Genomic DNA, 27,932 nt, shown 5'->3' with positions numbered 1-27,932 from the left:
GAACTGGAGCATCAGACTAGAACACATTTCAAAAGGTGTTCATTTGTGTCTGTGTTATAATCACAGACTGATATAGTTGAAAGGGCCATAGATATCATCCAGGCTTTTTGCTAACAAATTAGCCAGGTCGTTTACCTTTGGGAAGTTAATGGGAGTTTAGCTCAACTCAAGAGGGTGATAAGTACCCCCTTGTTCCTTGTGGGAATCCTTGGTATCTTCTTTCCTTAGGCTACTCCATGCACCAGAGACAGGGCGTGTTACTGGTTATGAAATCTCACGAGACTGATGTGATTCTGTGTCTCAGTTTTCTCATCTGTAAAATGATGAAAATAAGAGTATTTATTTACTGATCTCTATGAGAATTAAATTAGTTAATATTTATAAGATGCCTTAGAACTGTGTCTGATACATTTTTTTCACATCCTTATTGGAGTATAATTGCTTTACAATATTGTGTTAGTTTCTGCCGTACAACAAAGTGAATCAGCTATACGTGCACATATACCCCCATATCCCCTCCCTCTTGCGTATCCCTCCCACCCTCCCTATACCACCCCTCTAGGTGGTCACAAAGCAACGAGCTGATCTCCCTGTGCTATGAGGCTGCTTCCCACTAGCTGTCTATTTTACATTCATGCCACTCTCTCACTTCATCCCAGCTTACGCTTCCCCCTCCCCGTGTCCTCAAGTCCATTCTCTATGTCTGCATCTTTATTCCTGTCCTGCCCCAGTTTCTTCAGAACCATTTATTTTTAAATTCCATATATATGTGTTAGCATATGGTATTTGTTTTACTCTTTCTGACTTACTTCACTCTGTATGACAGACTCTAGGTCCATCCACCTTACTACAAATAACTCAATTTTGTTTCTTTTTATGGCTGAGTAATATTCCATTGTATATATGTGCCACATCTTCTTTATCCATCCATCTGTCAGTGGACACTCAGGTTGCTTCCATGTCCTGGCTATTGTAAATAGTGCTGCAGTGAACATTGTGGTACATGACTCTTTTTGAATTATGGTTTTCTCAGGGTATATGCCCAGTAGTGGGGTTGCTGGGTCATATGGTAGTTTTATTTTTAGTTTTTTAAGGAACCTCCATACTGTTCTCCATAGTGGCTATATCAATTTACATTCCCGTCAGCAGTGCAAGAGGGTTCTCTTTTCTCCACACTCTCTACAGCATTTATTGTTTGTAGATTTTTTTTTTTGGTAGATTTTTTGATGATGGCCATTCTGACGAGTGTGAGGTGATACCTCGTTGTAATTTTGATTTGCATTTCTCTAATGATTAATGATGTTGAGCATTCTTTCATGTGTTTGTTGGCAGTCTGTATATCTTCTTTGGAGAAATGTCTATTTAGGTCTTCTGCCCATTTTTAGATTGGGTTGTTTGTTTTTTTGATATTGAGCTGCATGAGCTGCTTGTATATTTTGGAGACTAACCCTTTGTCAGTTGCTTCATTTGCAAATATTTTCTCCCATTCTGAGGGTTGTCTTTTCGTCTGGTTTATGGTTTCCTTTGCTGTGCAAAAGGTTTTAAGTTTCATTAAGTCCCATTTGTTTATTTTTATTTCCATTTCTCTAGGAGGTGGATCAAAAAGGATCTTGCTGTGATTTATGTCATAGAGTGTTCTGTCTATGTTTTCCTCTAAGAGTCTTATAGTGTCTGACCTTACATTTAGGTCTTTAATCCATTTTGAGTTTATTTTTGTGCATGGTGTTAGGAAGTGTTCTAATTTCATTCTTTTACATGTAGCTGTCCAGTTTTCCCAACACCACTTATTGAAGAGGCTGTCTTTTCTCCATTGTATATTCTTGTCTCCTTTATCAAAGATAAGGTGACCATATGTACGTGGGTTTATCTCTGGGCTTTCTATCCTGTTCCATTGATCTATATTTCTGTTTTTGTGCCAGTACCATACTGTTGTGATTACTGTAGCTTTGTAGTATAGTCTGAACTCAGGGAGCCTGATTCTACCAGCTCCGTTTTTCTTTCTCAAGATTGCTTTGGCTATTCAGGGTCTTTTGGGTTTCCATACAAATTGTGAAATGTTTTGCTCTAGTTCTGTGAAAAACGCCATTGGTAGTTTGATAGGGATTGCATTGAACCTGTAGATTTCTTGGGTAATATAGTCATTTTCACAATGTTGATTCTTCCAATCCAAGAACATGGTATATCTCTCCATCTGTCTCTATCATCTTTATTTATTTATTTTTATAAATTTATTTATTTTTGGGTGTGTTGGGTCTTCGTTGCAGTGCGTGGGCTTCTCATTGCGGTGGCTTCTCTTGTTGCAGAGCATGGGCTCTAGGCATGTGGGCTTCAGTAGTTGTGGCTCGCAGGCTCTAGAGCACAGGCTCAGTAGCTGTGGCGCATGGGCTTAGTTGCTATGCGGCATGTGGGATCTTCCCGGACCAGAGATTGAACCCATCTCCCCTGCATTGGCAGGCGGATTCTTAACCACTGCCCCACCAGGGAAGCCCTCTATCATCTTTAATTTCTTTCATTAGTGTCTTATAGTTTTCTGCGTACAGGTCTTTTGTCTCCTTAGGTAGGTTTATTCCTAGGTATTTTATTGTTGTTGTTGCAATATTAAATGGACGTGTTTACTTAATTACTCTTTCAGATTTTTCATCATTAGTGTATAGGAATGCAAGAGATTTCTGTGCATTAATTTTGTATCCTGCTACTTTACCAGATTCATCAATTAGCTCTAGTAGTTTTCTGGTAACATCTTTAGAATTCTCTATGTATATTATCATGTCATCTGCAAACAGTGACAGTTTTACTTCTTCTTTTCCAATTTGTATTCCTTTTATTTCTTTTTGTTCTCTGATTGCTGGGGCTAAAACTTCCAAAAGTATGTTGAATAATAGTGGTGAGAGTGGGCAACCTTGTCTTGTTCCTGATCTTAGTGGAAATGATTTCAGTTTTTCACCATTGAAAATAATGTTGGCTGTGTATTTGTCATATATGGCCTTTATTATGTTAAGGTACGTTCCCTCTATGCCTACCTTCCGGAGAGTTTTTATCATAAATGGGTGTTGAATTTTGTCGAAAGCTTTTTCTGCATCTATTGAGATGATCATATGGTTTTTCTCCTTCAATTTGTTAATATGGTGTATCACATTGATTGATTTGCATATATTGAAGAATCCCTGCATTCCTGGGATAAACCCGACTTGATCAGGGTGTATGATCCTTTTTATGTGCTGTTGGATTCTGTTTGCCAGTATTTTGTTGAGAATTTTTGCATCTATTTTCATCAGTGATATTGGCCTGTAGTTTTCTTCTTTTGTGACATCTTTGTCTGGTTTTGGTATCAGGGTGATGGTGGCCTCGTAGAATGAGTTTGGGAGTGTTCCTCCCTCTGCTATATTTTGGAAGAGTTTGAAAAGGATAGGTGTTAGCTCTTTTCTAAATGTTAGATAGAATTCCCCTGTGAAGCCATCTGGTCCTGGACTTTTGTTTGTTGGAAGGTTTTTAATCACAGCCTCAATTTCATTCTTTGTGATTGGTCTGTTTATATTTTCTGTTTCTTCCTGGTTCAGTCTTGGAAGGTTGTGCTTTTCTAAGAATTTGTCCATTTCTTCCAGGTTGTCCATTTTTTTGGCATATAGTTACTTGCAGTAATCTCTCATGATCCTTTGTATTTCTGCAGTGTCAGTTGTTAGTTCTCCTTTTTCATTTCTAATTCTGTTGATGTGAGTCCTCCCTTTTTTTCTTGATGAGTCTGGCTAATGTTTTATCAATTTTGTTTATCTTCTCAAAGAACCAGCTTTTAGTTTTATTGATCTCTGCTATAGTTTCCTTCATTTCTTTTTCATTTATTTCTGATCTGATCTTTACGATTTCTTTCCTTCTGCTAACTTTGGGGTTTTTTTGTTGTTGTTGTTCTTTTTTCTCTGATTGCTTTAGGTGTAATGTTAGGTTGTTTATTTGAGATGTTTCTTGTTTCTTCAGGTAGGATTGTATTGCTGTAAACTTCCCTCTTAGAACTGCTTTTGCTGCATCCCATAGGTTTTGGGTCATCGTGTTTTCATTGTCATTTGATTCTAGGTACTTTTTGGTTTCCTCTTTGATCTCTTGGTTATTTCATAATGTATTGTTCAGTCTCCATGGGTTTGTATTTTGTTACAGTTTTTTTTCCTGTAATTAATATCTAGTCTCATAGTGTTGTGGTCAGAAAAGATACTTGATATGATTTCAATTTTCTTAAATTTACCAATGCTTGATTTGTGACCCAAGGTATGATCTATCCTGGAGAATGTTCCACGAACACTTGAGAAGAAAGTGTATTCTGTTGTTTTTGGATGGAATGTCCTATAAATATCAATTAAGCCCATCTTGTTTAATGTGTCATTTAAAGCTTGTGTTTCCTTATTTATTTTTATTTTGGGTGATCTGTCCATTGGTGAAAGTGGGGTGTTAAAGTCCCCTACTATTATTGTGTTTCTGTCCATTTCCCCTTTTATGGCTGTTAGCATGTGCCTTATGTATTGAGGCGCTCCTATGTTGGGTGCATAAATATTTACAATTGTTATATCTTCTTCTTGGATTGATTCCTTGATCATTATGTAGTGTCTTTCTTGTCTTTCATAATAGTCTTTATTTTAAAGTCTATTTTGTCTGATATGAGAATTGCTACTCCAGCTTTCTTTTGATTTCCATTTGCATGGAATCTCTTTTTCCGTCCCCTCGCTTTCAGTCTGTATGCGTCCCTAGGTCTGAAGTGGGTCTCTTATAGACAGCATATATGCGGGTCTTGTTTTTGTATCCATTCAGCCAGTCTACGTCTTTTGGTTGGAGCATTTAATCCATCTACATTTAAGGTAATTATCGTATGTATGTTCCTATTATCATTTTCTTAATTGTTTTGTTTTTGTTATTGTAGGTCTTTTCCTCCTCTTGTACTTCCTGCCTACAGAAGTTTCTTTAGCAGTTGTTGTAAAGCTGGTTTGGTGGTGCTGAATTCTCTTAGCTTTTGCTTGTCTGTAAAGGTTTTAATTTATCCATCAAATCTGAATGAGATCCTTGCTGGGTAGAGTAATCTTGGTTGTAGGTTCTTCCTTTTTATTACTTTAAATATGTCCTGCCAGTCCCTTCTGGCTTGCAGAGTTTCTGCTGAAAGATCAGCTGTTAACCTTATGGGGATTCTCTTGTATGTTATTTGTTGCTTTTCCCTTGCTGCTTTTAATATTTTTCCTTGTATTTAATTTTTGATAGTTTGATTAATATGTGTCTTGGAGTGTTTCCCCTTGGATTTATCCTGTATGGGACTCTCTGCGCTTCCTGGACTTATTTCCTTTCCCATATTAGAGAAGTTTTCAACTATAATCTCTTCAAATATTTTCTCAGTCCCTTTCTTTTTCTCTTCTTCTTCTGAGACTCCTATAATTTGAATGTTTGTGCGTTTAATGTTGTCCCAGGCGTCTCTGAGACTGTCCTCAATTGTTTTCATTCTTTTTTCTTTATTCTGCTCTGCGGTAGTTATTTCCACTATTTTATCTTCCAGGTCACTTATCCGTTCATCTGCCTCAGTTATTCTGCTATTGATCCCTTCTAGTGAATTTTTCATTTCATTTACTGTGTTTTTCATCATTGTTTGTTTGCTCTCTAGTTCTTCTAGGTCCTTGTTAAACGTTTCTTGTATTTTCTCTATTCTATTTCCAAGATTTTGGATCATCTTTACTGTCATTACTCTGAATTCTTTTTCAGGTAGACTGCCTATTTCCTCTTCATTTGTTTGGTCTGGTGGGTTTTACCTTCCTCCTTCATCTGCTGTGTGTTTCTCTGTCTTCTCATTTTGCTTAACTTACTGTGTTTGGGGTCTCCTTTTCACAGGCTGCAGGTTTGTAGTTCCCGTTGTTTTTGTGTCTGTCCCCAGTGGCTGAGGTTGGGTCATTGGCTTGTGTAGGCCTCTTGGTGGAGGGGACTGGTGCCTGTGTTCTGGTGGATGAGGCTGGATCTTGTCTTTCGGGTGGGCAGGACCACATCTGGTGGTGTGTTTTGGGTGTCTGTGACCTTACTATGATTTTAGGCAGCCTCTCTGCTAATGGGTGGGGTTGTGTTCCTGTCTTGCTAGTTGTTTGGCATGGGGAGTCCAGCACTAGAGCTTGCTGGTCGTTGATTGGAGCTGGGTCTTAGCATTGAGACGGAGATCTCTGGGAGAGCTCTCGACAATTGATATTACGTGGGGCCGGGAGGTCCCTGGTGGACCAATGTCCTGAACTCGGCTCTCCCACATCAGAGGCTCAGGCCTGACACCTGGCCAGAGCACCAAGACCCTGTCAGCCTCACAGTTTTTAATTCTTCTGAGTTCCACAGCTCTACTTCCCATCTGTGTTTCAGCCAGTCGCACAGCTGCTAGTGTTGAAGGGTCTCCTGCTGAGGGGGGTGGGTGGATGTGGCTCACTGCGGGGACAAGACACTGGCAGCAGAAGTTCTGGGAAGTACACTTTGCTTTGAGCCTTCCCGTAGTCCCGATAATATAGTTTTTATTTTTGCAATAAATCTTTTCAGTAGCAGTGAGCAGAGCCAGGAATACGCTTGGTCAACAAAATAATGCTGAGCACAGTCCTCTTAAAATCTGACTGCAGCGTCAATAAAAGTAAAATCATAATGATGGAGCAGAAAAGGAAATATAAAACAGAATTTTGGAGACAAGAAGACAAATAGTCAACTGGCAATCAAATTGGAAAACTCACGAAAGCTGAATCTTAAGCCAACAGTGGAGAAAGCTAACTTAATATTCATCAAAATGTTCAAGAATTGATGAAACCCTCTGAAAGTGGGGCATGAAGAGAATGCTGATACAAGGAGACTGGTTGAAGGATGTGTGAAAAGTGGTTGGGTCCCTATATCCCCTCTCCCATGCCATGAACTTGGGCAAGCTGCCCTTCCTCCACCCTGGCAGAAGTCTGGAAGTTTATTCTCTGGAGAGGATAAAATGCAGCGTCTCTTTATCTGATACACTCGAATATAGTCACAGATGTATCCTTCCAGAAGCAGAAACACTCACGACTGACTCACACAGGTTACATGAGATTTTTCTCCAACAGGCGTTTGGAAAAAAAAAAAAGAAGTATGAGTCCTGACTGCCCTCCATCTCCTGACCCAGTAAACTCCCTGTGCCTCATACATTTTTAAAAAGGCTCTATCAGTGTTTGCTATTATGATTTCTCTTCTTGTAATAGCATTTTTTCTACTGACTTTTTAAAAAGATATTTAGTGCTACTTTATCCAGTCTGTCACTATTGTTAGAGCTTCACTGGTAGATTTTACCATGAGAAAATGTCTCTTTTTGCCCTGCTTGGTACTTTTCAATTTTAATTCTTTGTCTTATATTCCAATGGTCAGTTCTGTTTTTTATTTGTGTTTGCCTGATCTTTGTTCTTTACTTTTTTTTAGCTTTCAGTATATTCCTTTGTTCTACTGGTTCTCTTATAAACAAGGAATGTTTGAGGTTCTTTTTTTTTCATCTGACTGTGATTTGGGGAGTATAATTTATTCACATTTGATGTCATATTTAAAATGCTTGCTCTTACTTTCAGGATGTTTTTTTATGAGTTTACGCATTTCCTTCCTCGCTTCTGTTTTTGTGTCTTTCTTTGTTTGGACCTAGGTTTTATCTTTTTTATTTCTCTCATGACTTGGGAGGTATACTTTGTATGTCTTCTTCCAAACTCCGCTATGCGGGATGCAGCCCATGCAATCATATGCGGCAGCTTGCTCTCATAAATAGAGGAGGGAAACATTACTTTTCCTGTGAGTTTGCACGGTCAGTACAGAGCTCTACTTTCCCCAAGCCTGTGGGGAGAAAGCCGGAGCCTGAAGTGATCTCAGCAATGGGGTCAGCCTTACCTCTGTTCCAGAGTTTCCCAGTGTTCCTAGCTGCAGCAGTGCCCTCCCACTGGGCCAGCTCGGCCCTCATCACAGCATCCTTAACAAAGTCACTCCATCTGCCTCATGGCCCAGGCTGATGAGGGGATAGGCCTCCCAGGACTGCTGGTGGAACTTTAAATTTGTCTTCCTGAAAGCTCCCACCACCATGCCAAAAGGCCCCAATTGTCCCCCCTAGATCTGCCTTCAAGATATAATATCTTCATCCAGCCTAGAGGCTGAAGACCTCCATTGGAGAGGTGCCCTTGAACCTGCCTTATCAGCTCAGCCTAAGCTGCCACTCAGCTCCCACTTCTACCATTTTAAAAGCAACATGGGGTGATGAGCTTTTAAAAAAAACTGTGGTAAATACAAAATGTACCATCTTCACCATTTTAAAGTGTATAGTTTAGTAGTGTTAAATATATTCACATTTTCCTGCAGCCAATCTCCAGAACCATCTCGCAAAACTGAAACTCTGTATACAGTAAACAATACCTCCCTAGCTCTGCACCTCCTAGTTCCTGGAACTCACTGTTCTACTTTCTGTCTCCATGATTTTGGCTACTCCAAGTACCTCATACAAGTGGAATCATATAGTATTTGTCTTTTCATGACTGCCTTATTTCACTTAGAATAATGTCCTAAAAATGTATCTGTGTTGTAGCATGCATCAGAATTTCCTTCCTTTCTTAAGTCTGAACATGGACCCGTTGTATGTATATCCTACTTTGTTGATCCATTTATCCATCAAATGGATCGTATGGTAGTTTTTTTTTTAATTAATTCATTTATGTATTTATTTTTGGCCGTGTTGGGTCTTCGTTCCTGCTCGCGGGCCTTCTCTAGCCGTGGCAAGTGGGGGCTACTCTTCGTTGTGGTGCGCGGGCTTCTTATTGTGGAGCACAGACTCTAGGCGAGCGGGCTTCAGTCGTTGTAGCACGTGGGCTCAGTAGTTGTGGCGCATGGGCTTCGTTGTTCCGTGGCATGTGGGATCTTCCCAGAGCAGGGCTCGAACCTGTGTCCCCTGCACCAACAGGTGGATTCTTAACCATTGCGCCACCAGGGAAGCCCCTAAAAAAGCAGTTTTCTTCACTCGATTCTAGACCTGCTGAATCGGATTAGGGGAGGGAGGGAGGTGATCCTTATGCCCACAGAGATTTGAAATGCTCTGCATGAGAGGATTGAAATGTTCCTTGATTTTAACCCACAACTGCCGGCAGCAAGTCCTTAATTTTTTAGCTCCCCTGGAAAATGGGAGAAATGAAATCTCAGCTTGGGAGAGCTTCCCAAAAGTGACCACCAGTAGTCACCTTCTCTTGGGCTGAGTTCCCCAGCAGCAAGCCATGGAGAGTGGACAGAGAAAGCTTCCTGGTGGCTCCCCTTCCCCAACCCCAAGCCCCAGGGAGGATGGAGACAGCGAGGCAGCGGAAGAACTCTTCCTTCTGCCCAGGCACAGAGCCAGAGAAGGCTCCAGGGCAAGCCACACAGGAGCCAGCCCTGTACATTGACTTTGTTATTTCTTGCTTTCTGCACATTGCGGTAGACCTGAACTAATCTCACTGCAAACGAAGCAGCACCCTGGGCTTTGGAAATTCAAATCATCAGCCATCATTCCTCTGTTCATTTCTTCAAGAACATTTGTGAACTCTCAGGTCCTGCCACAGTTCTTGTGGACATGAATACTAGTCATTGAAAAGAAGGAGGGGGTGGAGGAGACAACAGAGAAAGAAAGAGAAAAGACACTAGTTAAGAGATACTGGGTCACCGAGGGGAACCCAGTTCCCCCACAGTTTCCGGGGTACCTCCTGATAAGACGATGCCGTACCTATGTGGATGAGCGCAAACTTAGGATGCAGGCTAGCTGGGTTTGAGTCCTGATTCTGCCATTTCAAGGCTGTGTGACCTTAGGCAAGTTATTTGACCTCTCTGCACCTCTGTTTTCTCATCCGTGAAATGGAGATAATAACGGTATCTACGCCTTAGATTGTCATGAGGATTGAATAAATAAGCACACACCAAGTACTTAACAGTGCCTGGCACAGGGTGTTGAAGAAGTCTTAGGAATTATTGTTTTTGTTATCATTATGAGGTGAGATAACTAGGAAAAAATGGTAGAGACCACAGGTGGCAGAGCTCTCTCTCTCTCTCGGGGGGTGTTCGTTGGTGCATGGGGTTCATGGTAAAGCACACACCCTGGAGGGCAGGGGTTTTCTGGCTCTTCTACTGAGACTTAAGGAAGTTTGGATTGGGAAACACATCATAGGAAAATTCACTTGGAGGCAGGGATGAGCTAGGAGCCCCATATCAGGTCGAGGTAAGGTTATAAGCTACGGAGCTGGCAGTGAACTCAGCAGCAAAGCCAATCAATGTCAGGTCTTAAACAAAGAAGCCACCTGATGACAGTAGATGAGCTTTATGGCGATGAAGCAAGTGGCAGTATGCAAATGGGGGGGGTCCATGTGAATGGTGCCCCCAGGACAGCGTGATGCCCTGTCCCAGAATAGCACTTACTCTGTCATCAAAACTATTCTAGTGTTTTTCATTGATTAATCATTTGATCCTCACAGCAACCTCATGAGGTAAGCTATTTTTATCGCTTTACTTTAGGTGAGTACTGAGGCACTGAGAGGTTAAGTAACTTGCCCAAGGTCACACAGCCATTTTATGGCAGAGTTAGGATTTGAATTCAATTTCTGCAGAGTCCTTATGCTTAATTATTGTACTATATAATCTAACTAACATTTATTAAGAGCTTACTATGTTCCACGTTGCGGTTGGCTTATTTCTCATAACAATTCTATGAGGTCAGCACTATTATTATTCCATTTTACAGAAAAGAAAACTGAGGCTCAGAGAGGACGAGTAACTTCCTCAAGGTCGCGTAGTTAGTAAGGGCCTGTACCCAGGCATTCTGGCTCTAGAGCTGGCTCTCAAAGCCCCCGCCTCAGAAGGCAACCATCGAACCATCTAGTAGAAAAAGGGCCAGAGGAGAAGAAAATAATTTCTAAGCGTGCACAATCTAAACAGCCCTAATGCTGCAGAAATATTAGGGTGGGGACAGGCTGAGTGTGGAGGGGAGGTCGTGAGACTCGTCTAAAAGGTCATGCGAATGACTCAGGGTTCAAGTGTCAGTACAGTGGAGGACAGCGTCATTTATATTTCTCGACAGGCCTCAAGCTGCAGGAACTCTGAGAAACTCAGATAGGCTGATTTCTTCCGCTCCTGCATCTAGAGACTGGTCTATAAAAAGTCGATGCCCAGATCATACCACAGAGACGAATCCATTTCATTTCCCCGACCCTTCAATCACTGGTTGCCCGCCATCCCCGGGGCACAAGGTGCTGACCCAGAATCTGCAGCCCTACCCTCAGCTTGAACATCCCGGGGCATGTGAACAGAGAACCATTGTGAAAAGACGTCTCTAACACTCACTATTTTCTAAAATGTTCTTTCAGCTTCTCCATGAACATGAACTAGCAGGGGAGGACCCAATAAGGCAAAAACGAGCCGGTATGTAACCCTTTGCTTGGCCATTTTTCTAGTAAATCCCAACAAATGACATTTGTTGTAACTTTTTGAAACACTGGGATCCACATAATACAGTCTCTGAGCACCTCAGTGTTCTGTTTCTAGAAGTAACTGCAAAGGAACTCCATTCTCTATCCAATGACATTAAAGGGGTCTTATCAGCACATTCAGGGCTCGTGTCCTCTCCCATCACCTCTCCTCAGAGCCTGAAGATTTCCCCGAGGCCCCTTCCTTCAGCTGCCCTCTGCCACCACCAAAAAGCCTGCTTCTCTCTTCTCAGCCCAGCAGCCTTGCCTTTTTTCTTTTTCTTTTTCTCTTTTCACCTCGTCTCCTCTCACTCAGCACTTTATTTTGTGGATCAGTTGAATCGCTAGACCCAAGTCCTTTTCTGCCTGCCACTCCAGTTGCCCACTGAATTCCCAAGAAGCTGTCTGGAAAACACGGGGCTCTGCCCTTTGGAGGGTTGGGGGCAGGGGAGAGCTGTGAACACCTGCATGGCGATGGTCAGTGTCTCCTCCCTCATGTGGGACCCTGAGCAGGTGGGTACATCTGGAGGCTGCATTTTCCAAGGACCAGCTCCTCCCACCACAGCAACCTTGCAAAAGCATCAACCTGATTTTCTCATTTCCCTGCAGAAAATCCTTCAAGGGCTGCCAATTGCTTTGGAGATAAAATCTGATTATCCGCTCACTGGACCCTAAGTGCTTTGCCCACTCACTCTCCTGCTGCTACTTTTCGCAGAGTCAGTATCCCACTCACCACACCCCTTTGCTTGTCTGGGGGACTCAATTCACATAGGCTCCTGCCCTGGAAGGTCTTCCATCAATTCCCCAGACAGGGAGGGGCTGTGTTCCTGGTTTCCCCTTACCCACAATACATCCTCGTAGCCCAACATTTATCCCAATGCATTGTAATTCTTTTGCTTCCTGTTTGCCACTCCCAGGAGACATGAGCTCCCTTGAACCCTCTTCCTCTCTGCAGCCTGGCATGTAGCCCAGTGTCCCAACAGATGAGTGAACAAATAAAGAGAAGGCATGTCTCTGTCATAGCTGTCTCTGTGTGAGTTCAGAGGATATGTTCCTTTTTGCTAAGAGTCTGCTGGCTTCGTGGCTGGACCAACCGTCTAGAAACTTCTTCACTTGTAACATTGGGACTGAATCCTTTTCCAAGCACGTTGGGACTTGGTCTGTTCAGTCTGGTGGTCTAAAAGAGACTTTAGGCTGTCAGAGGGAGCAGGCTTGCCCCAAGGGCAGGATAAAGGCGTCCGGTAGAGCCCCTTACAGGGCCATAACAAGATCCGCCTGCTGCCCCATGCGTGAAATGAGACTTCAACCAGTGCTCGCCGGAAGTTCATACCATTGGTCCTCTCTCCTTCCCTTCCTTCCCTTTTTTTCTATTTTAACCTTGTTTTATATCCCTATGGGATCCTCACTCGCCCTCCTCTCCTTCCCTAAAGTGATCTACAGCACAGACTGTACTTTGTACTTCCTGTGCTTTAAAACAAGCATTATCACCTCTACCCACCCCTCCCCCACGACAACCCCTTGAACCCTCCCACCCCCACGACAGGAACAGGACCAGAGATGTCCCCACTCAATATTTTGAAAGCCTTTTCTTCTTAAAATCAAACCACTTGCGTTAAGTTCCGGCTCCAGGTTCTGCCAGCTTCTTCTAGGGCTCAGGCTGCCACCTGCCTTGGAACCAGTCGGTGACTCGACACCGGGAAAAGTAACATCTTTCTGCACTTCCAGTTCTAGCTATTTGTGGTCCCTGGTGCCAGCATGAGAGGTTAGCCCTCAGAGAGGAAACCACTTCCACTTCTAAGGATTTGACATCCCAAAATTTTTCCAGACGTGCTTTCATTAAAAACAGTCACGAAGATGATACATCGCCATGAAAACATGTTCTCCATTTTTTATACATGGTTTGGGCCTCTCGAGGGTCATTCTGGAGGTGGTGATGACTCAACCCGTCATCTGCAGAAGAAGGATTGGCCTTGGTACTTGTACAAAATCACTGAAGTAAGGAGTGGTCATGGAAAGGCCCAGGCGCTGGGCCGCAGATGCTCAGAATATAAGTTGCCATTGAGAGCATCGCTCTCCAGGAAAACTAGGAAAGCAAGCCATAGGAAGGTTACGTCCAGCAGATGCCGCACAGAAGCGTCTGTGTTCTGGAGCCTTCATGCCAGAAAGTGGCAAACAAAGTTTCCAAGAGAAAGAGAATTCTCAGAAGGAATTTCCTTTTGAGGCACTGGACCAACTCTTCAGAGCTTTAAAGTTTGATCCTTTAAAGGTAGGATCAACACTCACATTTATTCTCAGAGTTGTGGACTTCTTCCTTTACCACATGTTATGTATCACAGATATATCACACACAGCCAGCCACACACACATGTATATACATACATACAAATATACAAATACATTTTTACTGTACAGGGTTGTTGAGAAGATTAAATAATAGTATGTACTTATTTTTTAAATGTTAATATAGTTATCTGGGGGGGTATTTGATGTTTTTGTTTGCTTTAATGGTTTTTAAAATTAAAAACAAATTTCATGGACTTATTTATAAAAATATTGCATTTGACAGAGCCTGAAATACACCTGGTACGGAGAAGGTTTTGTAGAACTACTGAAGGCAGGAGGTTGGATGCCACAATATTAGCATTTTAGGAGAACTATCTCAAAACCCTGTGGGGGCAGAGAAACCTTCACCAGAAACTCGGAGGCCAGAGGCAAGAAGAGTATGAACCTGCTTGTTAGTGGCTCTTGGGGAGCAGAGGGAAATAAGCATCCGTCAAAGCCTCCAGAATTCTGTCCTGATCCCACCAGGAAGTGGATTCTAGGCCAGCCAAGAGGCTGGCACAGAGAAGGCGTTGGTGGAAGCCATCTGAAGTGAAAATTTGCCAGGTGGTTACGCTTGAAGGAATTAGATGAAGACGTTAGTGCCGGGAGACCAGCAAGGGTGCTCAGCAGTGTGGACTGTCATCGGCCCTGGTGCCTGGAATGACGTTAGGAAAGGAACATGGCGAACGCTTGTGAGAGACATTTGGAGAATTGGGTCAAAAGGACTTGGGGACAGACTTGACATGGGGGTGACAGGAGGGATGATCTGTGTGATACTTGGGAGTGCACAGACCCGGGTGACTGGGGAGGTGGAGGCCACGGGTAGAAGCCGGAGCTGGAATGAGAATCTTATTTTGGAAGTACAACAGTCAGCGGGAAATTTAGTCTTAAGGGCAATCTTCACAGGGGACTGAAAGCAGAAGTTTCTTGGGAATTCCCTGGGGGTCCAGTGGTTAAGGCTCCGTGCTTCCACTGCAGGGGGCACGGGTTCGATCCCTGGTTGGAGAATTAAGATCCTGCATGCATGCGGCCAAAAATAAATAAAGTGCCGGGATGCACTGATTTTAAAGGTTTTTTTTTCTAAAAAGAGGCATCTTAGGTTGGAAGTAACGCAGATGTGTCCTCAGCATCAATTATGAAGTTCCCCATGTCAGATTTCTGAGCTTAACTGGGACTGTGTCTTGGGTCCTGGGCTGAAGAGTCCCCACTGGTGCTTCTTTGGTTTCAAAAGGAATGGCTGGTAGGAGAAAGGGAGACCCAGGGTGTCCTAAGCCCAAGCTGGAGGCACTATACATCTTCACAGATCCAGTGAGAGCAAGGTTCCTACCAGATTGGGTTGCCAGCTGCCAGCTCGGAAATCCTGACCTTTCTGCAGACCTGCAGCCCCGCCGGCTGTGCTGTCTACTTTTGATCTGTGTTCAGGAAATGCTGTGCATTCTCCAGGTTGAGAAACACATTTGGGGATTTTCCTGGCTTTAATCTTTCTTATGATAACTTGTGGCATTTCGTGCTCTGAGCAGGCAGTAGTGGTGGCAAAGTAAGAAGAGAAGGCTGGTTCTCTCTGCCTGGTGGGCTTTTTTGTTTTTTTTGGCTTACCTGTCTCAAAAGTGAGACCTGATTGGAAGAGAGTTAGGTTAGTTGACCTACCAGCAGATGGCTGCATAGATGTTAATCCGTACACTTATTATGATCAGTATTATTATTTCTACATGCTGTTTCAGAATGGCTATTATATGCCAGGCAATTTGCTAGGGGTCTTCATCCCCCAACTCCTTAACAACAAATTCTGCAGAGAAAATAGTGCTCCTGATTTACAGATGAGCAAAGCGTGGCTCACAGGGGTTCAGTAGCCTCCCAGGTGAGAGGGCATTTACCCCAGCTCTCGAGGCTCCAAGTCCTAGCTCACAGTTAAGAGTCAGAGTTTTCAACATGACTTTCTGGATCTTGCCTATGAGATTCCGTGCTATGATTTTTTTTTTTTTTTTTAGCAAAGAAGTGTTTTTAATATTGAATTAGTATACATTTATTAAGCACCTATCGGGCACAAGGAACATAAAACATGCTGACTGCTGCTATCAACTTTTAATGTGGTTGTAAGGATAGGATATGCACGCACCCTAAGTTAAATTCGAATTCTGTAATATCCAAAGCAGAGTCATCCCGTATTGGGAGCCTGAAAAAGGCAAAGCTACTGGCTAGAAAATGGTAGGAGCTACAGAGAGATAGATCTGGGCTGAATGTAAGTTTCTAACAGAACTAACTAAAGGTGGATTGGACCGTCTTATACGGAGGTGAGTTTCATGTCATGCAAGGTATTTAAGCCAATCTGAATAAGCACCTGGCAGGAGCGTTTATAGGGGGAATCACGGCATCTGATGAGTGGTTACCCAAGATGATCTTCAAAATACTCAACTTCACGATGCCTTGATTCTGTGAGTCCTCAGGTCACTGAGCACACACAGACTCAGGCAGTGACCAGGAAAGAATTGATTGAGGTTGAGGCATGAAAGAAGGAGCAGAAATGGGACAGAAGAAGGGAGGGAGGAGGGAGCTCCAGGCAGAGGGAATATGAGGAGATTCTTGATGGCCTGGGGCTTTTTCTTACGCATACATTGCAGAAGGAAGCTGTGTTCTCGCTAACCACATTTAGAGGAAGTTTACGCAGCTGTGATTCTCGGGGCAGATTTGTTGAGTGAGGGGCTCTAGCATCACTTTACGTGGGGCTGACTTTGATGATTTGGGTGTATGATGAGCTAGTAGAATTGATTCTTTTCTCCAGGCCTCACAGCCCATTGTTTTATGCCACAGTGCTGCCCTCCCTCTCCCCCATCCATGCCTGCCCCCCAGACCATAGCCATAATGTGAACAAACCTTTCAAAACCTAAAGGGAGAACAGGATCTTTGACTCTCTCCTGACAAAGGTACAGCAGACCCCGATGATGCTGCCAAATTGGTACCTACGAGAACATGTCAAGAAAAAAAGCAGAGCAGGTAGCTTTTAATATTTACCTGCTACAGGACGAAGGGGGAGAAACAAATCTAAATCTTCAGTGATAAGGAAGCATGGGCCCCTTTGGTCAAGAGAAAACCACACGAACCTCATTTCTCCTGAGTGATGTCAGCAGGCCCCGCTCTCTTGCAGGTGAGAGGTTCATTTATACATTGATTTAGACCCCGACTTCTGAGAAGCTGTAATTACCAGTAGAGTGGCCAGGCAAAAATAGTCTTGTTTGCTTAAACAGCTGTGATGAAGACCCAGAACTGCTTGTCACAGTTTGTGGCCAACTTTCCAGAAATGTCTCTATAAGATAAGTGCGGGCACTGATTAATGGGAAAGGAGAGGGGAAATCCTGGTTGGTTTGTGCCTCCCAGGCCAGGGATAAGCCTGCGTCTGTGACACTGATGACCCCTGGAATGTGCTACCTTCCACTGGGGCATCGGTGAGTCAGAAGAACTCAGACAAACAACACCAGGGCGAAGGAGCCCGAGGCGAAGCGAACACATTGAACTGTCTGGAATCAGGTGGTCCAGGGGCAGCAGAGAAGCATGGAAGGGCCTCTAAAATACACAGAGTGGGAGGAACCTTCCTGTTCCTCCTGGGTCCCTTGTAGCCTGGGGCAAGCCCACCAGCATCACTTTCCGAAGCTCTGAAGTCCTCAGGTTTGGAGGAGGTGAGGCGGACAGGGCGTGGCCTTTCGACCCCAAATCTTGGGCCCCTGACCCCACCCTACACAAGTCATACTAATCCTGAGCATCTGGGCTTCTTCCGTTAATCAGATGCTCTTCCTGGGCATTACAGGGACTGGAGGCCCAGTGGTGTTTCTGTGTTCTGCTTGCCCGTAACACCAGGATGCTTTGCGTTCAGGGCCAAGCCAATGGTCGCTGGTAGGTCCAGCCAAGCTATCTCTATCTTTGAAGTTATTAATTACTGCACGCCCACCCCACCTCCAAAACATCCTTTATTCTCTTTTCCTGAGGAACACGTGGCACCATTAAGGGAGAAATGATTCTACCAGTCACACTGTCAGAGTGAGGTAATGGAAAGAACCCCGTTCTAGAAGTCCAGAGATCCAAGTTCTGGTCCTGTGGACACCACCAACAAGCAGCAGAAGCTGGGGAAAGTCATTTACTCTTTGGGGTAATCATTTTTCGCATGCCTAAAAGCAGAGATTTCTGGGACTAACTTATAAATATTCTACTTTGACTCACCTGGGTCGAGGCCCCACAGTATCTGTGTGTGTAGAATCCCTACGTGTGGGTAATCATCAGTCAGGAGCGGGGACCACGGGAATAGATGATCGCCAAGGGCAGACCTGTAGCCTTCTGAGTTACTATGGTGTTTTCGAGCCTGTTTTGAAGAATTGACCATTTTCAAGAAGACATTTCTTTCTCTATTAAATGTTTCCCATCCTTATCAGTCTCTATAGAGGACTGATGCTCAGGCTGAGGGTTACTCTGAAACCCCCTTAGAAGTTGTCAAGAACATAACAGGTGGCTGAGAGGAAGGGGGTCTTAGAGCTGGTGCTTCAATTCATATTTGCACAAACGCCATAGACTAGAACTCGCTCAAGTCACAGGAACTGTCCTCTTAGTCGTATTTTAAGCTTTTGGCTCAGCTCCTTGTAGGACCTCAGCGGAAGAACTACCTTGGCTTCAGTGGGGAATGATGACATCCAGGAAGCACCATGTGCTTTTCAGGCACATGCTCGTTCTCCAATTACATCTGTAAAGAGCAGAAAGAGGCGGGCTCAGGGATGGGTGATACTCACGACCCTCAGGCAGGCATGGAAATCATGCTGGGATCAGACCCTGGGAGGCAATAATGCAGGTGATGGAGTGGGTGATACGGGATTGTTACTGACCTCACTCATCTCAAAAGCAGCTGCCGTCCAGGAAATCCTGTTTACATTCATTCCTGGCAGGAGAGTAGACTGACCACAGCAAAGAGGATCCTGGAGCTTCTGAATCCTCCGGAGGGTATAAACATTGCTGCATTACTTTTCAGGAAAAAGAATGTGCTCTAAAACAGAGCTTATAAATACCATGCAGCCGCCCTCCTTGCAGATGTTCCCAGCAGGCCACATACTATGTCTAGGGTTAGGATCACTCAGATTAAGATTAGCAGTCCTTCCAGGAAGCTTGTCTGCATCACAGAACCGTTTGCAAATCAGAAAGAAAACAGGAAATTTCAAGCAATGCCATAATATCGTGACAAACTGAGATTCCGCACTGGGTTTTAAAAGTCACCGTGTTCTACTTGTAAATACATTTTTATAAGGAGGAAACATACCGCAAGATGCATTCCAAATTTTAAGAAAATGTGCACAGATATTTTTTACAGTTTGAGTTAATTACAGCAAGTTGAAGGATGCCAAAATGAAATAATTCTCAACAAGGTTGATAAGTAAAACCAAACTCCTAGACAAACATAGTTTACAGCTGTAAGTGGACAAATATTACCATTTTCTACAATAAACATTTATCAGTTGGAGTTTCCCATAGCAAACTTATTCCATTTTAGTGTTTCTCATAAATAATCCTTGGAATATTTAAAACAAATCTTGTGATATTATGGGGGAAATTCTTTGTCATTTTAGAAAACAGACATAGAACTTTAATGTTATGGTTTTATATATATACATATATGTATATATATGTATCGTACTTCCAGATTTTACTTATATTTTAAAGTAAAAGGCTTGCAGGTATTCACTAATCTTTTCCTTATTTAACTGACGGGATAAAATAAGCCACAACTTGTCTTCTCAAGGCATCAGTATTAAAAATTCTCCTATTTTTTGAAGGTTCGTCATTAGCTACTAACCAGGCCCATGGCTTCTGCTCCAGTTATATATTTCAACCAGGAATGAGCCAAAGATTCTGGCCATGACAGAAAAGTGAATCTGTGACTCAACTCAGAAATCACAGGTTTATCAAGAATTGATTGGACATGAACTTATTATGTGCTGGGCTGCATGCCAGATGGAGTGGGTACGGCCATGAGAAGTAAAAGAAGCCGTTTCTGCCCTTGAGAACTTACAACCAACAGCCCAGACATGATGTAATAGTGGTAATTATGCAGGAACATTCCAATAGATCTATTGTCTGGCTTGCCTGGATTGGGAAACAGACAAATCTAGAATGCCAGCCGGGCAACCAGTCTGGAGACAATTTGGAAGAACAATGAATTGCTGAAGATCTCTTTTATTTTAATTTCCAATTTGCCAATTTTGCTTTTGTTGAGTACCTAGCATGTGCTGAACACCAGAGATACAGAGTAAGAACAAAGAGCCCAAGCTTTGCACACAGGCTAAGAACAAAGGGAATTAACTACATGATTTTCCCAGAGGTCTTCAGGCCGTGAGTGCATCCTTCAACTCTCAAAATACATGCATGACCACTGACTGGTGTCAGAAACATACTGACTCATGCTGGTGAGTCAGGACCGTGGCTTTTATTGTCTAGATGGTTGCCAGGCCTTCCTGCCGGGTCTCCCTTTTTCTATTCGTGTCCCATTCGAGTCCGTTTTCCACACAGTCACCCTTGGCCTTGGACACCAAGGGGGGTGTGGGAATGGAGAGGATGGACAAGTCCTCAGCTTGGCCTGTGAAGCTCTCAAATGGCCAGAGACCACAGCGCTGATACGAGCTGGATCTGTTTCCTTTCTCCTCTAATATAGCAGAGTCGTAGAGAGGAAGAATCATGAAGGGAGGGCTTGGTGGTGATCAGTCAGCAAACTTCTTTTTCTCTAAAAAAGTTCATTAGAAATTCTTAAAGGGTGATGTGTCCAGCATCCACATGTCCCCGTCATTAGCTTTTTTTTTTTAATTTTTATATTTATTTATTTATTTATTTAACTGCACCACACGGCAAGCGGGATCTTAGTTCCCCGACCAGGCATCGAACCCATGCCCCCTGCAGTGGAAGCGTGGAGCCCTAACCACTGGACCCCAGGGGATTCCCAAGAAACTTCTGCTTTTTATTTTATATTGGAGTCTAGTTGATTGACAATGCTGCGTTAGTTTCAGGTGTACAGCAAAGTGATTCAGTGATACACGTACATATACCTCTATTCTTTTTCAGATTCTTTTCCCCTATAGGTTATCACAGAACACTGAGCAGAGTTCCCTGTGCTATGCAGTAGGTCCTTGTTGGTTATCTATCTTATATATAGTAGTGTGCGTCTGTTCATCCCAACCACCTAATTAAAACGTCATTGGCTTTAAGCGCTGAAAGGTCCATCACGTTCTCTGTCTGCCCACCACAGTGAGTTCTCACAGCCTTCATATGCTTTCGTTCCAGTTGCCGTGAGCAGTCCTGCAGCCCAAGAGTTCACTGTCAACGTTGAGGTCAGTTTTGAAGATGCCTCCTTCCTGGAGCCTGGCAAAGCTTACTTGAAAAGCTTCAGTTTTCCAGTTCAAGGGGATGACACTGACCCAGCTACCAGCATTTTGAGCATCGAGGTGACAACAGGTGAGTAGAAGACCCATTGCTTGAAATAGGAGGATTGGGCCAATCAGGAGAAGTGTTGCTTTGAGCCCCTTCCTGTTAGAGGGGGATGTGGGGTGTGGAGGGGGGTAGCCTGGGGAGAGTTGACCTCAGAGAGGAGGTAATGGGATGGCTGGGTAAGGAAGATTAGACTTACTGACCATGATACTCATATCTAAGCACCCCAAATTTTCTCCGTTCCCCTCTTCCTGTGCCTCCCCCACCCACTCTTCCAACAGCTCATCTTATGATCCTTTCAAGAAAGGCATGTTTTTAATCAAATTTTTTAAACTGGAGTATAGTTGATTTACAATGTTAGTTTCCTCTGTACAGCAAAGTGAGTCAGTTCTACATACACACATATCCACTCTTTTTTAGATTCTGTTTCCATATCGGTCATTACAAAGCATTGAATAGAGTTTCCTGTGCTATTCAGTAGGTTCTTGTTAGTTATCGGAAAGGCATTTTTAATCATAGTACACAAAACCGAGGATTTTTATGGCCAATGTGTGTCAAGCCCTAAATGCGGTAGGTCCAGGGGTGGTCGCTTCCGCCATCCTCTTAAGGCACATATGTATCTTACATGGAGTCAAAAATTCTGCTAATATCACCTCCACATCCATCTCAAAAATAAGTAAATGAGGGCTTCCCTGGTGGCGCAGTGGTTGAGAGTCCGCCTGCCGATGCAGGGGACACGGGTTCGTGCCCCAGGCTGGGAAGATCCCACATGCTGCGGAGCGGCTGGGCCCGTGAGCCATGGCCACTGAGCCTGAGCGTCCGGAGCCTGTGCTCCGCAACGGGAGAGGCCACAGCAGTGAGAGGCCCGTGTACAGCAAAAACAAAAGTAAATGAAAAACAACAACAACAAAAATAAAACAACCAAAAAAATGCTTTTCACGTCAGCGGGAGAGAGATTTTGACAAAGGGGATCTTGTTGGCTCCCTTCGAATTATCCCCGGCCAATGTTCACCACACTCACTAGCAGCCTTGACTTCCTCCATTCCTTCTGCTTCTCCTTCACCCCCTCCTGCTGCTGGAGCACAGGACGGGAGCGGTGTCCAAGGATCCCAGGGGACTTGGTTGTCCCTCCTGTTTCAGGAACAATTATTCGACGGCTTTCCTTTGGGTGGTCACTCTGTGGGCCTTTGCCTAGATGCCCACCCGCAGAACAAACAGCTCACAGTGACGTGGCTTTAGTCCAGTTTTAGACATAAATTCCAAGCCCTCTGTTTTCAGAGCATTTTTCAGTGTCAGTTTTTAATGGGATTGGAGTCTGTTTGGGCTGTTCACATTTGACTTGAAATGTAAAAGGTACAAGTTTAGAATTTTTCCTTATACTCTACATTTGTTATCTATTGCTGGGTAATGAATTACCCCCAAACTTAGCATCTTAAAACAACAAACTCGGGATTCCCTGGCGATCCAGTGGTTAGGACTCTGCACTTTCACTGCCGAGGCCCCGGATTTGATCCCAGGTTGGGAAACAAAGATCCCACAAGCCGCACAGCATGGCCGAAAGAAAACCCAAAACAAAACAAACAAAAAGCTACAAATGTTTATTACGTCACACAGTTTCTGAGGGCCAAAAATCCAGGAAGAGCTTAGCTGGATAGCACTGGCTCTGGGGTCTCTCATGAGGTGGTAGTCAAGCCGTCAGCCCGAGTTGCAATCATCTGAAGGCTCAGCTGAGCCTGGAAAACCCACTTTCAGGCTCACGCATGCGGTTGTTGGCAGCCCTCAGCTCCTCACTAGCTATTGGCTAGAGACCTCACTTCCTAATCATGTGGGCCTCTCTAGGACGTGTCCTCATGCAATGCAGCTGGCTTCCCCCAGAGCAAGTGATCAGAGAGAGAGAGAGCGAGAGAGTATAACCAAGAGGGAAGCCACAGTGTCTTTTATAACCTAACCTCAGAAGCTATGCATCACCACTTCTTTCTATATTCTCTCGGTCACACAGACCAACCCTAGTACAACGTGAGAGGGAGTTATAAAAGGGTGTGAGTACCCAGAGACGGGGATGGGTCGTGCCGTCTTGGAGGCTGGCTGCCATACCCTCTAGTCCGGGAATCTGTTGAGCACTTTATCATTGTAGGCAGCCCCTGGGATGGTCAGAGCTGTCATCTTTTAGATGGCCGTGCCTAACAGCAAGGTGACATGTACGGGAATCATGAGAATCTCATGCAGAACTACTGCACTTCCCAGAAGGGCAATATGAAGTGGAGTTAGCGTTTCCTACAAGCATAAATACTTGACGTCTATAAACACAAAAGCGGTAACTGCCTTTTCTCTCCTCATTGTTCTGGTTGATGGCAGTCTGCAGACCTACTGGAAATGAAATCTGGTGCTCCTGTGAGAAAGGCTATAAGGGGCCTCAGGAAAAGTGCCTCCACAATCTCACTTGTCAAGGGCCTGAAGGCTCCCCTTCAGGGCATCATTGCAGTCTCCTGAAGGGACCTTTTTGCCAGCTCCAGGGGGGTAAGTAACTGCTCACTGAATGTTTGTTTGTTGAGTGGCTATTTGATATCAAGTCAACCAGATGCTTCTCTGTCCTGTGTGTACTCAAATGCTGACATGGGATTTTTAAAATATTGCCCTGTGTTCTTCAGCAGATATTACCCTGCGAATGTCGGTCAGACTCAATGTGGGCTTTCAAGAAGAACTCAAGAACTCTTCCTCTGCCCTCTATAGGTCCTACAAGACTGACTTGGAAACAGCGGTGAGTTTTGGTCCCAGGAGGCTCTGAACCAACAAACTCTGAGCTGAACTGAATCTGTTGCATTTATAGTGGGTCGTTTGCTTGAATCTGTCAGAATTTATGAATGTGAATGTTGAAATTATTTCTATACCTCTGGGGCGACGAATTAAGAAGCGCTCAAATCAGACAGTGTTCAGGGGATGACGGGACATCATCTTGACCTATAGGTGGAACTTCCCCCCAGGATAGAATTGATTCACATAAAATTTGGCAGCATCAACTCACAGAAACCTACTAAAAGGTCCAAGAACCTGGTCTAGAAGCACCAGATGGTGCATTTCTATTCATCTTCGCACATCACATGGGTGAAACCCCTAACATCTTTTGTGCAGACCAGCCCAAGTCTGACACAGAGGATTCCACACCACTCTACACTGCAGGTCCCAAGGCATTCACACTTAAGGCAGATTTAAATTCACTCACGTAGATAGGTTCATTTGTGTCATATTGTAGATTCCACATGACAGAAACAGACTCATAGACATAGAGAACAAACTTGTGGTTGCCCAGGGGGAGTGGGGGAAGGGGCAGGATGGATTGGGAGTTTGGGATGAGCAGATGCAAACTATTATATATAGAATGGATAAACAACAAGGTCCTACTGTATAGCACAGGGAACTATATTCAATATCCTGTGATAAACCATAATGGAAAAGAATATGAAAAAGACTGTATACATATGTAAATTTACTCATGCAAAAAAAGAGGATATTCTCTCATTGTAAACTGTGGGCCAGACACTATTCTAAGTGCTTTACATTGGATTAATTCATCTAAACCTAAATGCTTTGCTGAGTCAGTTCATTTGGAATAGAGCTTCTCAACTGGTGTGGTACAAATTGCTACAGGTGGGCTGAGGTAATGACTCCCCTTAACCCTCTGGGCAGCCAACCCTCTGCCTGAAGCCAGGAGCGGCCTCCTGTTTACCCAGTCAAATATTACCATTGTTCATGGGCGCCACGATGAAACTCGGATACAGATGAGCTGTAGGATATCTGATTTGCATATCCGACATGTAATAGTTCTGCACAGCATGAGAATCCTCCTCACGCACACACGTGACACACTAAATTATACACTTTTGAGGAAAAAAGGAGAGTTACACATTAACCTTTGGATCCCACCCATCCAGCTACTTAACACAGCACTTTGCACACGGCATCCGCTCTGTAAATATGACTTGATTCAAATTGAATTTCCTGTGGGGTTGGAATTCAGAGAAAACAAAATGAAGTAAAAACATCAGTAAAAACCACATTGGCTCAACCAGAGCTGTGATATGTTAAGTGAGGGATCCGGTCCGGCAGCGTGGCAGCTCTAAGAAGGCACCTCGAAGATTTCCAACTACAGGAGATGCAATTGATTGAGGGCCCGGCTGCTGCCGCATGGCAGGGCTGGCTGCCTGCTGCTAGTGAATGAGCAGGGCGGGTCTGTCTAGCAAACGTGGGACTCCTTTGAAGGCTGTACTGAACCTTCCCAGGCTCAGTCTAGGATGATTTCATCCAGCCTCTCCTGCACAATTTCACTCGGGTCTGATGGCTCTCCCTGTCTTCCCCACTGCCTTCCCATTATTTTCCCCTAGGCATTTCCCTAAGTAAATTTTTTGCACATTTACTCTGGTGTTTGCTTCCTGGAGAACCCAGAATGACCTAGGTAGATAGGAATCACTTCTTCAAAGATCTGCCGCTAACAAAATATACAGGAGAGCATTTTACCCAGGGTGATAAGAAATAGACACTCTTCACTCTGTTTCAAATTGTTGACCCGTCTCTCAGTGGACCTTGATCCGTGACACTTGTCTTGCTTTATTTTCCAGTTCTGGAAGGGTTACAGTATTTTACCAGGCTTCAAATTGGTGACAGTGACAGAGTTCAGGTAAGAATGCTATAACTGGGTCATTTTTATCCAATGGCAGATACCAAAACGGTAGTGAAAAAGCAAAAGCCCGTTAGAAGGGCACCATCTGGGATGCCCAGTGGGGGCAGTTTGATAAAGGTGAAGACAGTGTCAGATTTCCAGGGCTTAAAGTGAAAGGAAATACTGAGAATAGTAGCTCACTCCTAAGAGATGTACCTACTTAGAAGGAAGGTGAGAAAAAGACTTGTGTTCATTCTATGCACGCAAAAATTTTGCAAACAAAGATGTGGGATACATTTGCCATCTAGGGAAGTCAGAAATACAAAAATGAAATAAAGTCATGCATGCAATGATGCCTTTATTAAAAAAAGTTAGCTAGCTAGCCATGGCCACAGAGTTGCACACTGTCATGTGAATGCACCCCTGTGGAGTTAGGCACCGGGCAGCCCTAAGTGTGTTTGCACAGTGTTTCAAAAAGTTAGTTGCCAATTAAAAAATGAAGAATGTTTACAGAAACGTTGAGGATTTTGGCTTCACTGGATATTCAGCATAGCTGGTAACCTGGGCCAGCAGACTGTGTGACAACAGTCTCTACCTTGTGGCTTATATCCTTTGACCCATTTGTAGGATTCAATTCACTCTGCCCCATCTGGCTCTTCCAGTCATTGATGTTACCCATCTGCAGACACTTGAGTGTTCGAGCCCTGCCTCAGGCTTTCAGCTAGAGCTTAGAAACAGGTTGGATTTCAGTGGACCCTTGAAGATAAAGTCCCCAGGCTCTTCCTGCCATTTTGTTTTCTTATGCAAATAAACCATAAGGATCTAGACTCTTCCAGATCACTTACTGCTTTACTGAACTGAGTGGTCTCCATCCAGGCCTGGAAGTGTGGTTGTGGTGTATGAAGTCACTACAACAGCAGCGTCACCTGAATTAATGCGCAAAGCAAACGAGCAAGTAACACAGAACCTCAGTCAGACCTACAAGATGGACAGCAGTTCCTTCCAGGTTACTTACAGCAGTAAGTAGAACATCGCTACATTTTTCCAATGTGTAGATTCTACTTAGATATGGTAACGGCATTTATCATGATGCTTAAATCTGGGAGATCACATTACAGTGTCCTCCGTGGAGAGAGACTCTCCAGTTCCTGGCATAGAGTTTTGGTACCTTCTCCCCATCTTAGGCCTGTTCAGAGCCTCCTTACACTGCTAATATTGCTGTGACTGGGGAAGTGGTGATGGTGGGGGGTTCCCAGGAGGGAGAGATTTTTACACACAGAGCCATCTGGGTTTATGGATTTTTTTAAAATTAACAGACCCAAAACATCCAAAAAAGTAGAACTAACGTGGTGGTGGTGGAAGTGGGGGATATTCATGAAATGCATTGATATTGACTAGGGGGACCGTTGTTACTTTAGAGCAGTAGTTCTCAAAGTGTGACCCCCAGACCAGCAGCATCAGCAGCATCTTGGTACTTGTTAGAAAAGCAAATTCTTGGGGCCACCCCAGACCAACCTGGGCCAATCTGTTCCGGCAAGCCCTCCAGGTGATTCTGATGCATGGAAAGTTTGAGAAACACTGCTTTGGATCAGATGTAGCAGTGGTAAGAGTCCTGGTATTGTAGATGTTCTCCCTCATTTTACAAATGGGGTATAGAGTTGAGCTCTGTTGTGCAATTAGGTGGGTGGATCGATTGTCACTTGGGGGATAGAAAGGGGAGCCAACTGAGCGGAGATTTGGTGGACCAGTACTGGCCCGTAGGTGTTCTGTCTAACTCAGGTCCATGGTTCCAGAGTGAAGGTGACTCCTCTTTGGAACAACACAGTTCACCATGGGGAGGGCACTGAAGGGATTGTCTGAGGCACAGCTGGAAGGAAAAGTGCCCCTTCTCAGGAGTCAGACCATCCTTACAACAGGTCCATACTCTTTCTCTCTACATTCGCTGCTAATATTTTTAGACATTGGATCATTTTTAAAAATAAAATATTGAAAGGGATATACACAACGGTAAGAAAGTGCTACAACATAAGAAAGAGAAAAACAGCAAGATAAAAATTCAGAATGAA

The 27,932-nt window shown here is 43.9% G+C and overlaps 1 protein-coding gene across 7 annotated transcripts in view; it reads left to right on the top strand.

The window, feature by feature from the left end:
* ADGRF5 (adhesion G protein-coupled receptor F5) overlaps positions 1–27,932 on the top strand; it is a 108,987-nt gene that overhangs the window by 50,376 nt on the left and 30,679 nt on the right. For 5 of the 7 annotated variants that reach the window (XM_060163052.1, XM_060163058.1, XM_060163054.1 and 2 more), the window contains exons 3-8: positions 11,346–11,400; positions 21,069–21,239; positions 23,568–23,729; positions 23,861–23,970; positions 25,826–25,884; positions 26,743–26,885. In XM_060163052.1, coding sequence (XP_060019035.1) covers positions 11,346–11,400; positions 21,069–21,239; positions 23,568–23,729; positions 23,861–23,970; positions 25,826–25,884; positions 26,743–26,885 — 700 coding nt within the window. The remainder of the gene's footprint in view (positions 1–11,345; positions 11,401–21,068; positions 21,240–23,567; positions 23,730–23,860; positions 23,971–25,825; positions 25,885–26,742; positions 26,886–27,932) is intronic. The other 2 variants (XM_060163056.1, XM_060163053.1) reach the window with 1 other exon arrangement.

Source organism: Lagenorhynchus albirostris, chromosome 10 (genome assembly GCF_949774975.1).
Source record: "Lagenorhynchus albirostris chromosome 10, mLagAlb1.1, whole genome shotgun sequence".
NCBI lineage: Eukaryota > Metazoa > Chordata > Mammalia > Artiodactyla > Delphinidae > Lagenorhynchus > Lagenorhynchus albirostris.
Note: the sequence above shows the minus strand (reverse complement) of the source record. Positions and strands in the feature narration are given on the sequence as shown.